At 47.9% G+C, this 15,444-nt stretch overlaps 1 protein-coding gene across 1 annotated transcript; it reads left to right on the forward strand.

Annotated features, from left to right (window-relative positions):
• Positions 1-1,376: 1,376 nt before the first annotated feature.
• LOC119095034 (elongation of very long chain fatty acids protein 1-like) lies at positions 1,377-12,880 on the forward strand. The gene is made up of 4 exons (XM_037217937.1): positions 1,377-1,589; positions 10,796-11,060; positions 11,842-12,020; positions 12,518-12,880. The coding sequence occupies exons 1-4, from the start codon at positions 1,377-1,379 to the stop codon at positions 12,878-12,880; spliced, it is 1,020 nt and encodes a 339-aa protein (XP_037073832.1).
• Positions 12,881-15,444: the final 2,564 nt, after the last annotated feature.

Raw genomic sequence — 15,444 nt, forward strand, 5'->3', positions numbered from 1 at the left:
AGTTCGCCGCTGTCTGCTTACTCGCAGTCCGCCGAAGTCCGCTTACTCGCAGTCCGCTGCTGTTGCTGTCTGTTGTCCGTTACTGTCTGCTCACTCGCAGTCCGCTGCTGTCCGCTGACTCACAGTCCGCTCTTGTTGGGTGACTGGCAGTCCACTGCTGTCTGCTTACTCGCAGTCCGCTGCTGTCCGCTGTGTCACAGTCCGCTATTGCGGGCTGACTCTCAGTCCGCTGCTGTAGGCTGACTCGCAGTCCGTCGCGGCCACGATACCTTACCCAAGTGCGATGGGTGACCAATCACTGGGCGGCGTGGTCGGGACAGACGTGACCCGGGATGATTCGCATGATTGAGCAGCAGAGGTACTGCCGTGAGGGTCGTCGTTGCGTAACACGACACGGATCGGATAAGAGGGTCGTGAACTCTCCCGACGGGTGAACTAACTTCCCCTTCGCGGTCAGTTAGTAAGTGAACCGCTGGTTTATGTTGGATGAACATCACAACTGGCAGCTGCGAGTACCTGAAATGGTGACTAGATAGCAATGCAATGGCATAGCAATCCTTCCATGATAATCTTCAGACCAAAGCGACCTGTGCGGAGGTTAGCAATGTCCTGGTGAGAATCCCTGGCGTCAGAAAGGAAAACAACGCTGGTCACTGCAGTAATAGCACGGAAACCGGGCCCGTCTGCGTTACGTCAAGGTGCGGTACGTGCTGGGCCAAGCATTCCACGACTCTCAGCTCAAGATGAACTTTAATATAAATCGATTAAATGTACTTAATGCTTCACGAAATTCCTGTGATATCTTTGTAAGGTATGGTAGTTATTAAGAGGACTGCTTGATTGTTGCGACATAGATGCTAGCGTTTGTTGATCATGTATGATTTCCTCCATCGCAATAATTTCCTCATCGTAAATAAATGGCTATATGCTTCATAATAAACACATAAGAACAATTAATGACTGAATGTTATAAATCAAGGGAAACACAACTAGTGGTATTTAAATACTTTTCGTTACACAATACCACGATAAGGCATATTTCAACACAATAGCACCTTTCACCAGATTCGAAAAAGCGTGACTAAAATCCGGGGACGAAAGTGGGGGATGGGGTCGGCGAGTCATTTTCGTCCCGTTCCCCAAGCTTGAAGTCATTCCCGCGCCCCTGCACCGTTCCATTCCGCTGTTCCGCTGCATTCCTGTCGGTTTTGAAAGCAACCTTCCCGCTGGGCGTCGGGCCGGTCTGAGATCTGCGGCGGGGGGAGGGGGGGGGGGGAGGGGGAGCCGCTCCGAGTCCGGGCCCGCATCGACGGACATTCTCTCCACCGGCCAGCGGCGACAGTCGTCGGCCGGCGGCGTGTGGCGTCAGTCACGCCATGGAGGCTCTGCGCGACCTCCGGGAGCTGGCCCAGGGCCTGGTGCACCGGCGTGACCCGCGCGTCCGCAACTATGCCATGCAGGCCTCGCCGACGGTCGTGGTCGGCGCGGTCCTCGGCTACATGCTGCTGGTGGGGTACGGGCCGCGCTTCATGAAGAACCGCCAGACGCCGCCTCTTCGGCTCGTCATGTTCCTGTACAACATCGGCCAGGTATGCAGTTAGATAGAACCAGAGCCGCAACCAAGGGGCGGGAGGCTCCGGGGTTCAAGAACCCTCCCCTGCATCCTCATTGATTTGAGAGGCTCACCGAGGCCATACGGGCTCTGGGCCAGGATGTCATTGCGCCATAGAGAAGAAGGAAAATGGCTTTGACGGCCTGGAGACCGTACAAAACATGGGAAAATTTAAGGAACGTTGGCAGCCACAGCAGCATAAATGTGTCAGACCCCTAAACATTTACGCCTCAGGTTGGCGCGACTTGGTAGCGTGCGCACTGCCTCTAAAATATATTTTCGACTTCGAAATATTATAGTTGCTAGACTTACATGATTGCTTATTTATCCATAGTGCAGCGTGTCACCTGAGTTGAACTAGTGTGATAGTCTTGTGTTACCGTTTTTATAATATATTATGCGTTGCCGTGAAAGAAAAAAAACGCTGCATAGGAATACTTGAAGAGGGCCCCTGCCCAGGGCACAACGGGAAAAATCACAGTCCTGCTCCCCCTCTCCCCCTCAACAAAAAAGTTTTAGTCGTGCGCATTAGAACAATATAATATGGCCGCTAGGTTACTCGTGGGCCTGGCAGACAGTTTTCGATATTCTGGGAAGGTCGTGACCAGCCAGACATTAAAATGTTATGCTGCTCGTTTCAGCACTCAAAAGAGTTCTCCACCGACCTTTGGTTTAAGGAGAGACCCCTCCAATGCTGCGCTTTAAGTAAATCTGGAGCGGTGCTATCGATTTGATCGATATCTGACCGAGAAGCGAAAGCTGTGTCAATTATGGCGTACTGTTCGTGAGAAACTCACGCTTCAGTGTTAGATAGAAAAGCTTCGAATTGTTTTGAGTACGACAGGCATATTCTTTACCCGTATTTTTGTACCAAGCTTGCCAGTTGTTCCCTGCACTTTTCGATTGCGTATTCGAAAAACCTAGTAAGCTTAAAGGCAATCAAATTTTTCTTATCCCTGACGTTCAGCAACGTATTTGTTTTTTGTTGTCGGTTGGCGTGTTTAACTTCAAAATGGGATGCGTTCAGCAGGAAAATTTAAATTTTAGTAAGATTTCAGCGTTTGGTGCCGAATCCATTGCCCGCAAATTTGTTTAATAACACATGCTCGGGTGGGCGGGGTCAACTTGACCCCTCACCCCAAAGGTTTTTCCAGAATAGTTTCCGAACGGGGCGGCGCAGCCGTGTAAAATGTTGCATAGCTGTAGACAATTGAATAGCAAATTGTTTGGCAAAAAAGGTAGATGTACTTTATAAGGTCGCTGACCTATGGCAGGTCAAAGTCAGGCCATGGCTTCTGCGAAGTCAATTTCTAGGGAATCATTCAATCTGATGCAACAGCGGAGTGTTAGACGAAGCCATACATCTCTGAGATGCTTTCTTAGGCATTAACACAAATATAAAATATTAAATGAGCAAATTATGCTGATCTAAGATCAGGTATAAAGGTCAAACTAAGGCTAAAACCAGCATGCTTTATTACCTTAGGGCCTGCTGTATGGGATAGTTTCTGATGCTCATTTCGAATTTATTGATTGCAGGAACCGCACTAAACATCTTCCATAGACTTCTTAGAGGTCAGAATAGGTCATTGACCTGAAATAACCCAGGTCAGCATTTCTTTTAGGGAGATGCTGCCTGGCGTAATATTTGTCGTTTATTCAAATGCAAAACCCAGAGCAGTCTTGTATGATTTTGGTCGCTATGAAATTCAAGAGGTCAAACAAGGTTACTGACCTTAGCTGAATATGTGCTATTTTGCTTATAAACAGTTATCTTGGTTTTCGGGGCACTTCGGAAACCAACGTGGAATTTGACCTTGTTTGACCTTATTTGACCGGAAGGTTATGACCTAGGAAGCTCAAGCGTTGACCTAAGTCAGTTCACATATAGGTCAAGAAACTCTGTAAGTTTGGTATTTCCAGCTCTCTTAGTTCCAGATATCTCAGCGCGGTCAAATTCCCCCCCCCCCCCCCCGCCACTCAAGCGAAGAGTATCTAGCCGGCCACCCGGGCGCGTGTTAAGCATGGGCGGCGGGAGTACAAACAGGTTCTTTACTTTTATTTTATTTCTTTTCAAACAAAACACGTTTGGACAGCAACTTGTTTCTGTATTTGTAGGGCTCAAAGCTGATGGATTTGAAGTCAATGCATCTATTTTATTGGATGGTTTAATCATGGTCGTTAAATGAAAAGGGGCGAAAGTATCAGTTACCCATCACAGGAGTGCTTCTTAGTGTGGGATGGCATACGACGCAATAGATCTTTCAATTGCTGCGTGCGAGAAGCAGGGTGGTTCGCAAGGTTGCGGCAGTAACTTTTTCTGAATGAACGACCAAGGCCGGCTAGGTCCGGATGACAAACAACAAGTTGACATTAAGTAATTGTACGGGATGGTTTTGAATTACGACCGTGAATAGGCACGAAGCCTTCGTTTGTACTACCTGTACTACCCTAGCATATTTTACAAATGCGTTGACTGGACTGGCACATGCCACGTGACGTCGCGGGGCTGGTACCATCATAACTATAAGGCCTTGTGGCAATTAATATCTATATCCGCAGTGATTTGTAGTTCATTTGCAGCAACGCAATAGGTAACTTTGGCTCCTAGAGGCCGGTTGGCAAGCCGAACAGCCAGCCATGCCCCGCCTTTTGCGGCATGTCTCAGCGAGGTGAATGCGGAAGTGGGTGTCATCGTGAAGTAGATGATGATATAAGCATGATATTGATAAGGTGAGCTCTCTGCTGGCCGGTCGACAATCAGGTCAGCTGGTCGACCCGGCTAGCTGACCTGGTCGGATTGTAGTTGAACCTGACCTGACCGTTCCTGGGAAGGTTGAAAAGACTGTTGAAAAGATATGCGCACGGATCCAAACCGTAAATAGTATCTATTCCGTTAAAAAAGTGTTCCAAATCTATATGGGATTTTGAATTGAAATTGCGCTCTGGAGGACCTTTCGGTGCTGTTCACAATCCTCCCCTTCTTTAGACGTAAGTCCCTCTTGTTTCTGAGCTGCACGCCCCCGAAAATGGGGAAAGGTATATCGGGAGAGCATTCCAGTCACCTTGGCATTCGTGACGTCATAGTAATGCCATTCAAATCCTGCCATTCCATAAGTCAGGCAGCGATCAAGGCCAAGAAAAATACAATTGTTGAGGCGTTCATATCTGGCGTTCGTGAAAGCGATTTCCAGACATCACGGCTGTCAATGGTCTTTCAACCAATGCTGTATAAGGTACCATGACGTACTCGAACCATGACGCATTGAAGAGCATATTTACGAAACAGATAATTTTGTTGTGTAGCGCAGTCTTTTACGTCTAAAAAAGTTTACCAATGGTTATAAATAAGGTTGTTCCATCACATCTGATGCTTGCCTCAATATCGTCAAGTGTGAAACGCTTCCTTCAGTCATTAGAGCGTAGTTACGTATTCCAACAAGTGTGAAATGTATTACAACAGGTGACCGGTAGGTCTGTAGGTTTTACGTCGCAGCTGCCTTCGTACGTGCAATCCTTGACTCCACCGGAATGTCGTCAGAGTTAACGGGGACTGGTAACAAAATACAAGGAATTGCGGAGAGGAAACATTTGATGTAAAGCCTTTTTATGTAGCGCGTATATACATACATATATATATATATATATATATATATATATATATATATATATAAAGCTTACTATAAAGAGAAAACCTTGCTATGATCCATAATGTTAAGTTTTCCAAGATTTACTAATTTTGCGGGACTGGGAGGTTCTACTCAACCTTCCTTCTGGCTATCACGCCGGATGGCAAGACACTAGGAAACATAAAAAATAAAAGGCCTGGCAAACCTTGGGAACTTAACCGGGACAGGAAAACTGTATGCGGTCTTGGGATATTGGGATGCAGCGAAATTGATTTCATGATGTTTAAAATGAGCATGGGCATACATTCTTCTCTCCACACTCAAAAGTGGCGCCAACTATAGAATTCTGCACTGACCAGTGGTCATCAGCTGATCACAAAATCTGCTAGCTGACTACCCAATCCGAAACCGTCTAGCCGCAGCCAGCCTTGAACAGACAGACAATAAATAAATAACCGCAGCAATCGCAATTGCTAGACCAGCTAAACACCTTTTGTGGCGTGGAGCGAGCGGTGTGATAATTAGGCAGCTGTCATCGCCAAGAGAGACCTGTATCGCCCAAGCGGTCTCGGTTTTGACCGTAGTTTGTTTTATTCAAGGTCAGTTCGGACGAGGTGATATTATCACTTTCCGGTTGCCAATCTTACCAACGGGTTGCGGTCGACGGCTACTTACAGGTTGGACAGTGCCAAAATCTGTCAGCGGTTTGCATACATTGCGTTTCCCCATATTGTGCAACAGGATTGACCACAAATCTATTGAACTCTTTATCCGTCAATTAAGTGATGCACTTTTGCGTTAACACTTTGACGCTTTCCTTAGCATCGAAAATAAGTAACGGGGTCAGCTATTTCTGCCGAAGCTGTTTTTAACCCAACTGTATATTTTTTTAATTGAGATTCGAAACGTTAAACTCTTCAAAGATGGTGATTGGGCTTTTAGCGTATGGAGGGTTCACGTGTTTTTTGCCTTGGGGATAAGATTTATGGGAAAGTGATGGTAGACATTCGCAACTCCCATGTTGATGCGCATGGGGGGGGGGGGGGGGTGAGGTGGGAGCTGCCTCCTGGACGTCCTGGACGAGGTACACCGCTGGAACCAAGATGACTTTAATAACAGTATTTTATCATGAGTGGCGCACCTTCCTGGACAAAATTTAAGTACGCCAATGAGGCCAAGTGAATTGAAATGACAGCATTTTACGACAAGTAACACAAAAAAGACATTTGATGCACAAGGGCTGGTTTAGCCATTGAGCTTGGAAATCATCCCAACTTCAAATACTGTCATCAAAGTTTGAGGCAATCGATTCTCATGCCATGCTCTGCCAACACCGGAGCTAGCCACCTTCGTGATTGCATTCAATGTTTTTCCACTGCGTTGTTACCTCTTCCTACTATTGGCTTCTGACTCTAGTAATGAGATGTCGACTGCCATGAACTGTGCCTGTTTGCAACCTTCTGTTGGTATCTATATTGGTTTGGTTACGCAAAATCGCGAATTTTCCAAGTAAAGCCTGATGGAGACATAACAATGCGAACACCCCGGTAGAGACGCGCGTGGCGGCGATATGAGCCCGCTGAAGAGGCGCCTGCCGGGCCCTCAGAACGTCACATCCGGGACGGTGTTTGTCTGATTTGAAGCATGTTAACTGCGACATTTACCTAAGGTTTTATATGCCTATGTTTGCCACCAAAGTCTTCGCTGAACAAAATCTATGATGAGCCTGTTCATATGTCAGTTTTGAACATGTTATATCAATAACGGTGAGGAAGCTGCAGGTGGAATACGGGCGTCGTCCGCAATATTCTCAGACGTTTGATGTAGGCCAGAGGGTGCTGGAGTCGCCACGGTGGGAAGCTGTCGAGGAATTGGTATAACAAGTGAGTGTGAAATGGAGCTGAGGGTCCAAATCGCAGGATTCCAATGTGTTCAAACTGATTCGGGTCTTGCGAATGCTCGAATCTCGGAAACAGGATTTCGAGCACTGCAGATCAAAATTCCAATCTTGAAAACCGCCGTTGAAACCTGAAAAACGCGTCATTCAAATATGTAAATAGATGTATTGTAATATGTTATAGGTTCAAAACAGCTTTCAGATATACCTAGGCGTTGTGCGTGTTCTATGCCCCCCCCCCCCCCCTCCCCCGCATGTTTCGTGTCGCAAGTTCATACCCTGTAAGTTTCGTGTCACTATTCCTGACGGCTTCTGAGGTTTTGGCGTGACTGTGCGGATTTGACGCCCGCTGACTCCGAAATGGGTGCTGTGTTACGTACCGAGAACCTCGAATACGATCGTTTTGAAACCTAGGCCTAGCGAGTGAAAGGTCACCAATAAGAACAGGAGCAGCCGATTTAAACCTGCACTCATGTATGGAAGCATTCCTAGCCAAGGATTGCGTGCCCGGCTCAGCTGTAGGCGTGTTGGTAGGCTATATATATCTGCTGCATACGAAGCATTATTTACGGGAAATTGCGGCACCGTGCCTACCTAGTAATATGCTTTGCTGTAGACTTTTCTACCACATGTGGTGTGGAAAAGTCTATGACTTGGCCCATGCTTATCAAAAACCAAAACTTCCACACCTAGACAGGTTTGCGCCGTGCCCCCCTCCAAGTTCGAAATGTACCATTGGCACAAGCGTTGACTCAGTTAACCAATGTTTGTTTAATGGGAATTCTAGGACATTGAAGGTTTGAAAGAAAAAGACCCTTATGTCTTCGAATCTATTTACGTCTATTTGAGTCTTGAATTCGAATGCAAATCCAAGCAGTCAAATTAGGATTAGAAACCGATGTTTTGCAGCGAATCCTGAACTCTAGTTTACGATCCTTCAGCGACAGAGTACGAACCTCAAAGCATGCATGCTCATGCTCAGCGTAAGTCTGGCGTTGCGATCATTATACGAAAAGCATGCAATTCAGCCATTTTAACCTTCCGAACAGGTATGAGGGTACAAAGCAGGTACCTACTAGAGCATGAGTTGAAAAGTTAACGGATGGCACGCAACTTTCGTAAACTTCTTAAGCAATTTTACAGATGTGTTCAAACTTAGCCTACGCATTTAACGGTCTGCCTTTAATGGAAGTTGAATATTTTAGTCAACTTTGCCCACCTCTGTCGTGTGGTCGTTATCACGTCTCTACCTGATCTGTGTGCTAGGATTTGGCACCAGACTTTGAAAAAGGGCAGACTCGTGGTCCGTGCTCGAGAGCACGTGACCGTTTGCACGCCTCGACCCAAACCTAGCTGCCCGGTCTCTTCTATGTTGGTGTCATGCCAACGCGAAGCTTGGTTGAAAGCGGGACCTAGCTTAGACTTAGTTCCGACCTGACTGTCCTGAGGCTTTTTGCATTTTGACAATTTGGCGCGTCAGGTTACACTCAAATGGGTTAGTCTAGACATTGTTCAAAGTGCAACGTTGCTTGGAAATCACGCCTAGTCGTGCAGCTTGTGAAGAAATGCCTGCAAGTTTGTCCGGCAGGACTTAAAAGACAGTTGTGCTTTTTGTAGCTGGAAGCGGCGTAAAGCTGCGATCGTTGCATGCCAGCTGGACCGCGACAGAAAGCGTGACGGTCGCGCCTGGCTGGTCTGGCCGAACATTGCGCTGGAGTTCGAGTATGACTGGTTCCACCTGCGGCTCCGATCGTAAGCCGTTCATCCAAAGCACACCGATGGGTGCGAATGGTGTAATACGGCTCATTCACTCGGTGTGCAGAGACTCCTCAGCATCGCCTAAGTAACTGTAACCATGCAGCCGATGTCTAAGACTGTGGAAAGAAGATGGCATTAGCTCTGATTCCGGCATTTGCCTCTTGTCACCACTGCAGTCGCAGTACTTGCATCAGATAACTTCCGTGTTTTGCATTTAGTCTCTCAATTCGCTGATACATTTGAAAAACGGATTTCAAACATTAAATATTTGTTAAACACCAAACAGCACGAACTTACGCACTGTCAGACTACGCTTTGGAGCCTGTGCCACAATGGCCAGCACCAGGTTTTTAAGGACTTTGAGAGGGAATCCCAATGATATGACTAATCCTGTAAGCCAACTGTGATTGGGAAGATGATTGGCCAATGGGAGAGCGGGAGAAATTTTGCCCATATGCATGATGTTTTTCCCTACCCTCACACATAACATGCAAAAAAACGCCCCTCGTCCGTGCAGTACAGCAAATAAATTACGAGTTGGAAACATGGACAAAGACATCGGAAACCAAGTATCAGATCAGATGTCTGCATACTAACCCTGTCAGAAATGTCTGCCTTAGTCCGCCTCACTTTTTTGAAGGCCGCAATCCTCGCCCATTGCTCGCAGGTAATGAACGTCAAGGTTTATTCGTCAAAGATGATCATATTTTCCGCGAGGTGGCTAAGCCGCAGTGACGTCACTGCCCAGTCCCTCATTTCCGTGGTGCTCAACGGCGTAAGCGGGCTTTGCTGAAAACAGCCTGTTATAGAGCCAGAGAAATTGTAAGCAACGCCCAGTTGCATGAAATCCGTGGTAAAGATAGGTGGGCATGATTTTTCCTCTCTTGTTGGTTGAACAAGTTGCACCGGGTTTATTTCCAGGACCGTAAAAACACAATATTTGCCTGACATCGGACTAGAGACAACAATGGATGGATTCACACCTCTGCCCTAAACTATTTTACATGGCATGTCAGAAGAGTAGGCGACAATCACGGATGCGGATATTGATTAAGAACTACCTGTCCTACGTGATAAAATTTCAGTCATATTCACGTTATTGAGAAATGGCGGGGATTGGTGACGTTCGCGTCACTCTCATTTGTCTATATCTCATCATGTGCATGAGTTCATAAAATGTAAGCTACACATCTTATATATATATATATATATATATATATATATATATATATATATATATCCATGGCTGCCTTGTTTGACTTCATACAATTATGCAATTTTGGTTGTTGAGCATGTTCATCTTTCTATATTGTCCAGGGGTATGATTTGGTAACGTAAGGCTGGAGGGAAGAGACTGGCCAGGAAAACTGGCTACGCCCTTCGTCAAAATACATCAAATAACGGGTTTCTTTCCGGCTATGCCCAGTTCAACCTCAACCTAGGCCCCTCCCCTTCCCAAATGAAAAGGAAATTACACCCCTGGTACTGCTCAGCCTTGGGCAATCTCCTTTCCTCATTTCGATGGTCGTCATTATGCCCATGTACTTAACCGCACGCCGCGTCTGAGCACAAAAACATACTGTGGAAGACAAATCATCGTTTTTTGTTTTGTTTTTTGTTTTTGTTGCTCTGTATTTTTGCGGGTTTATTTGAGTACTTAAATTCGCTGTGGCGGACGTCCGGATATCTGCTCTGTGTCATCAAGTGTGGTTGAGCGCCTACATGCTGCGGGAATTCTTAGTCTATGAGTTTCTGTTCTGCGCCGCCAGGTGGGGCTGAGTGCCTACATGCTGCGGGAATTCTTGGTCTATGAGTTTCTGTTCTGCGCCGCCAGGTGGGGCTGAGTGCCTACATGCTGCGGAAATTCTTGGTCTGTGAGTGCCTGCTCTGTGCTCCCAGGTGTGGCTGAGTGCCTACATGCTGCGGGAGTTCTGGGTCAGCCGGCCGGCTAATTGGGGCTGCTCACCGGTGGACGTCTCCGAAGACCCCGTGTCACTTCGGCTAGTCAACGCTTGCTACATCTTCCACGTCAGCAAGATCGTCGACTTCCTGGACACGGTGTTCCTGGTATTGAAGAAAGACCACAAGAGGATGACTTACCTGCACGTGTACCACCACGGCTCCATGGTCTCCGGCTGGTGGATCTGCACGCTCTTCATTCCAGGTGATCATCAACCTTGGGTTCTGGCGTGAAGGCGACGTTTTGGGAATTGGGGCTCGGCGTGCGGTGTGCGAGACGGGTCTATGTCTAATAAACTTTCGGATTTTCACGAAGAGCATCATTTGGCCACCCTCTACGTCAGCATCATCAGCCATCGGCTTGGCGCCGCTGTAAGACGACTATCACATCAGGCTATTTGACCTCGCATGTAGGGACATTCTCCCACAACTGGCAAGGGGGGGGGGGCTGGTTGTAGCTCTCTTGGTAGCCTTTCCACCAATTACACTGCTTTTAACGGCGATTAGAAACCCAGAAGCCGAGCAATTTCATCGGGCGAGGTGTGAGGAGGAGGTGTAAACATCGCAAATTATGCCGATCCTTTTATCTCAGAGGAAACCGTGACCATCACCGTTGGTCCAAGGTATGAGGTTGATAGCAATATAGGGATGAGGCATCAGGCTGGTAGCACTATAGGGATGAAGCATGAGGCTGGTAACACTAAAGGGATGAGAAATGAGGCTGGTAGCAATATAGGGATGAAGCATGAGGCTGTTAGCACTATAGGGATGAGACATGAGGCTGATAGCACTATAGGGATGAGGCATGAGGCTGGTAGCAATATAGGGATGAGGCATGAGGCTGGTAGCAATACAGGGATGAGGCATGAGGCTGGTAGCACTTGCTGATATGGCTCGTATTGTTGAAAGTGAGGTATTCGTGCTGTTTCTTGTCTGATTTCTGCATCTGACTAGCATTGACCACACATTTCTGTTTCTCCGACCAGGTGGCTCCTGCTGGATACCAGGCGCAGTGAACAGCTTCGTGCACTGCGTTATGTACAGCTACTATCTGCTGGCTAGTCTGGGCCCCCGAGTGCGGCCCTACCTCTGGTGGAAACGCTACCTCACCCAGCTGCAGCTGGCCCAGTTTGGCTTACTCTTGTTCGCCGCTCTATTTATCCAGGTGAGGTTCGCTCTCAGCATCATCCTTCTATCTTCGCTGCTTAGGCCGTCCCGTTCTCTATTCTCTGTTCTTGTAAGAGACGGTTACACTCTGTGTATGCGCCAATTCACAGTCCTGTTGTTCACGCTTGCGTGTTATTCATGCAGGTTTGATTCACAAATTGTCAGTTCTCTCCAGCAAACCGTTATCCAGAAATCCTCACAGATCATCAACTGGTCACTTCATCCGTCAAAGCCCGGTAAAAACGGGTGCCGAAACACATGACGCTTGCGTGCTCTCCACGCCATGTACCGAGATAAGCAAACATTTTTTGGCGTTCCTCAATAAACTGTGTGATGAAAGCCTCAAACTACATGCATGCCGTCGTTGATTTAAGAACCACTGTTTGTCCTTGTTACTGTTCCCCAGCGGAAGCCAGCGAAGTGTACTGCTAGACGGTAGTAGGCTGCCCCTTGGTAACAATAACGTGGCACGGTGCACGCCCGCTCTGCCCACAGGGCCCGGGAATTCGCTGCGGCATGCCTGCCTACAGCTCGGCCATGACCATGAGCTACGTCATCGTCCTGTCCATTCTGTTCGCCAACTTCTACGTGCAGTCGTACTCGCGTGGCGGCAAGGATCGCCGAGTTTCGTCCGCCGCCAGCCTGCAAAACGGCGAAGTCAACGGCAAGGCCAACGGCAAAGCCAACGGAAAAATGGACTGCGCTTTGAACGCCTTCGCCAACGGCGCTGTCAAGAGCGACATCAACGACAATACGAAGATCTGTCCTAATGGCAACACAAGCCACCAGAGCTTCTTCGACTCGGCTCGGAGGTACCTGCTGAAGAACGGCACCGGGTGCTTCGCTGACCAGGGCTGAGCGCTCCCGCCCGACGACACTCAATACCTCTGACCAGCACATCGCTGCCAGCTCATTGACGAGCCCACGATGGCACCTTGCCGCAGAGCGTGCGAACGAGGTGCCGAGAACGTTGCGGACGAGGTGCCGAGAATGTTGCGGACGCGGGTGCCGAGAACGTTGCGGACGCGGGTGCACGTGCACGAGCTGCATATGGATGACTGGGACGCGAGGAGGCGCTGTGGTCGGAAGTGCGTGGGAACTCGATGTGGCGTGATGTGTGTGTGCTTTGCTCCATTCATACGGTTTTTAGCGTGACCTCGGTTGGCGTGGGTCGATACCAGGTTAGTCGCCGTTGGCTTGAGTCGATCGCATTGTAAGGGAACGCCCACAGTAGACCCCTCCGCGACGTTCGGAGAAACTTGGCTCATATCAAAACTATATCGATTTTCTTCATATGCCGCCACGCGAGGCTCTCGGCTTGACTTAGGCGGGGAATGACACTGGGTCCAATGTGAGTTCCGATGTCGGCACCGGTCGACTCACTCCAAGTGCACGCCGGCTCTAGACCCTACATCATCATAAGATCTGCTATGTCAAGTCGCATGCCTTGCATCGCCGCCAATGGAGAAAATATCCGCTCGGGATTTCGGCCGGGATTTGTCTTTCAAGTATCGGGGCACAACCCGTAATGTGGAATTTCCCGCGACACATTGGATCGAGCCAAAACATCAGCGATCGGTAGTTTCCTGTTCATTTTTTTTTTAAATCGCCGCTTGACGTAAAGGAAGCGATCCTAGAGGTGGTCTACGGCCGGCCACAGTCGCTTGTGAATGCTGCTAGTCTGGGTTTCGGAGAGCGCTGGTGATTGCGCACGATCGAAGCCAAAGTCAGCTTGACGACAACCTCCTACGTACAACCCGTCTTCACGAGCATCGCTTGCCACTGCTACCCGGAAGCCCTGTGCATTGTGCTTTGCGATGTATAACTGTTCTTGCTGAATCGACATTTCGCAAGCAAACTTGTTCTCGGTGACGTGAAGCCTCCGCGTTGGCTAATTGCGTAGTGAAGCCGGAGAACCAGAAGGAACCGGAGGAACGAGTCCGGACAGACGTGAAAACGTGAAAACTTTTACTACAGCCGAAGTAGGCCATATGTCTGGCATGCAGTTGAACAGACGAAAATCTCGGTTGACCGGTTTCGGCCCTTTGCTGGATACCTCAGCAGCTCTGTGAAGCGCTGCGGGGCGCAACTGGCTAATGGTGAGTCATTACGTCACCGAAGAGAATTATGTTCAGAAGCCTCAACCAAGTCATTATCACAGTTGGTTGTAGATTGTTTTTGCAAACAAAAGAAGTGTAAAATGTGACTGGTTTATTACGCAGCCCCTATTACTGAGCGCTGTTGTGAGTATGGAGTGTCACATCAATTGGGAAGTAAAGCATGCAACGTGAGCTCTCTTTACGCATCGTGTCTTAAATAACGGCTAAAACGGCTAACGCGTCATCGCGTGGAGCACTCCGCTAACCGCCACTGCGAAGAGAATTAGACTAGATTAGACTAGATTAGATTAGACTGTCTCACGATCTGTTCATCGAATCGGAAAATTACAATTAATTTCAAGTCAGCGATGGAAAATCTGTCTGTCTTGTTTGTTTTGTTTGCTTGGTTGCGTGACATTCGCGATTTCTCACGTAGTACATATTGTGCTGAAGTGTATCCAGAAGTCGCGCGTCTTTTGTTAAGGAATACTACGACTCGACAGTCTATACGGTGTGTAAGACAGAAGCTGCGATTGAGTCCCTAAAAGAGGAATTAAAATATTTATTCGTGTTTATAAGGTGATAAACACAGCAGCCTAAGCATCACACAATCTCACAAACATTATGAGACGTATTGCTCGGTTCAGCACGTATGGGGCTGAGAAAAAAGAAGAGCGGGGAAACACAGCATTTATACCACGGACGAAAACCACTGAAATCACTCGCTTCGTCTGGTTTATACTTTGCACATTTTTCTAGTAAGTGGCCTCACATGACGTCATTTGAGGAGCACGGGTAACGCGGTCGAGCGCGGCTGACCGTGACTGACATGTGGTCAAGTCAGCCTCCGGCTGTGCCAAAGCAGAGAAAGAGGAGGAACTTAGCGTTGATGCATTGCAGACATACGTCACATGCTTGATGACGTCATTACGTCGTGATGCCTTTCCTACCACATACAAGATACAAAGTGCAGAGCAGCGGACAGGGCATCATGACAACGTCCGCCAATTGATGCCCAATGTCCGCTACATATTGAAGGTGATCTTTGATGATTGCACGAAGCCAACGATATTCTTTGCTCACGATACGAGCCTGGAAAAAGGCCTCTTCAGTAGTTTATATTGTTTAGTGCAGTTTGGAACATGCTGATTCGGATTTACACAATTCTAGGCGCTGAGGACTAATGCAACTGGTCAAGTTTCGTAAAACAACTGTTATTTTTTTCAGTTTTTAGAGCGTTCCATGGCGTTATGACATAATTCTTGAACTTCAACTGCTCGTTGAGTCCGGGCATATCTCATCGCCAGCAACACATTTTGAATT

Source organism: Pollicipes pollicipes, unplaced genomic scaffold (assembly GCF_011947565.3).
Source record: "Pollicipes pollicipes isolate AB1234 unplaced genomic scaffold, Ppol_2.1 Scaffold_4219;HRSCAF=4965_pilon_pilon_pilon, whole genome shotgun sequence".
NCBI classification, from domain to species: domain Eukaryota; kingdom Metazoa; phylum Arthropoda; class Thecostraca; order Pollicipedomorpha; family Pollicipedidae; genus Pollicipes; species Pollicipes pollicipes.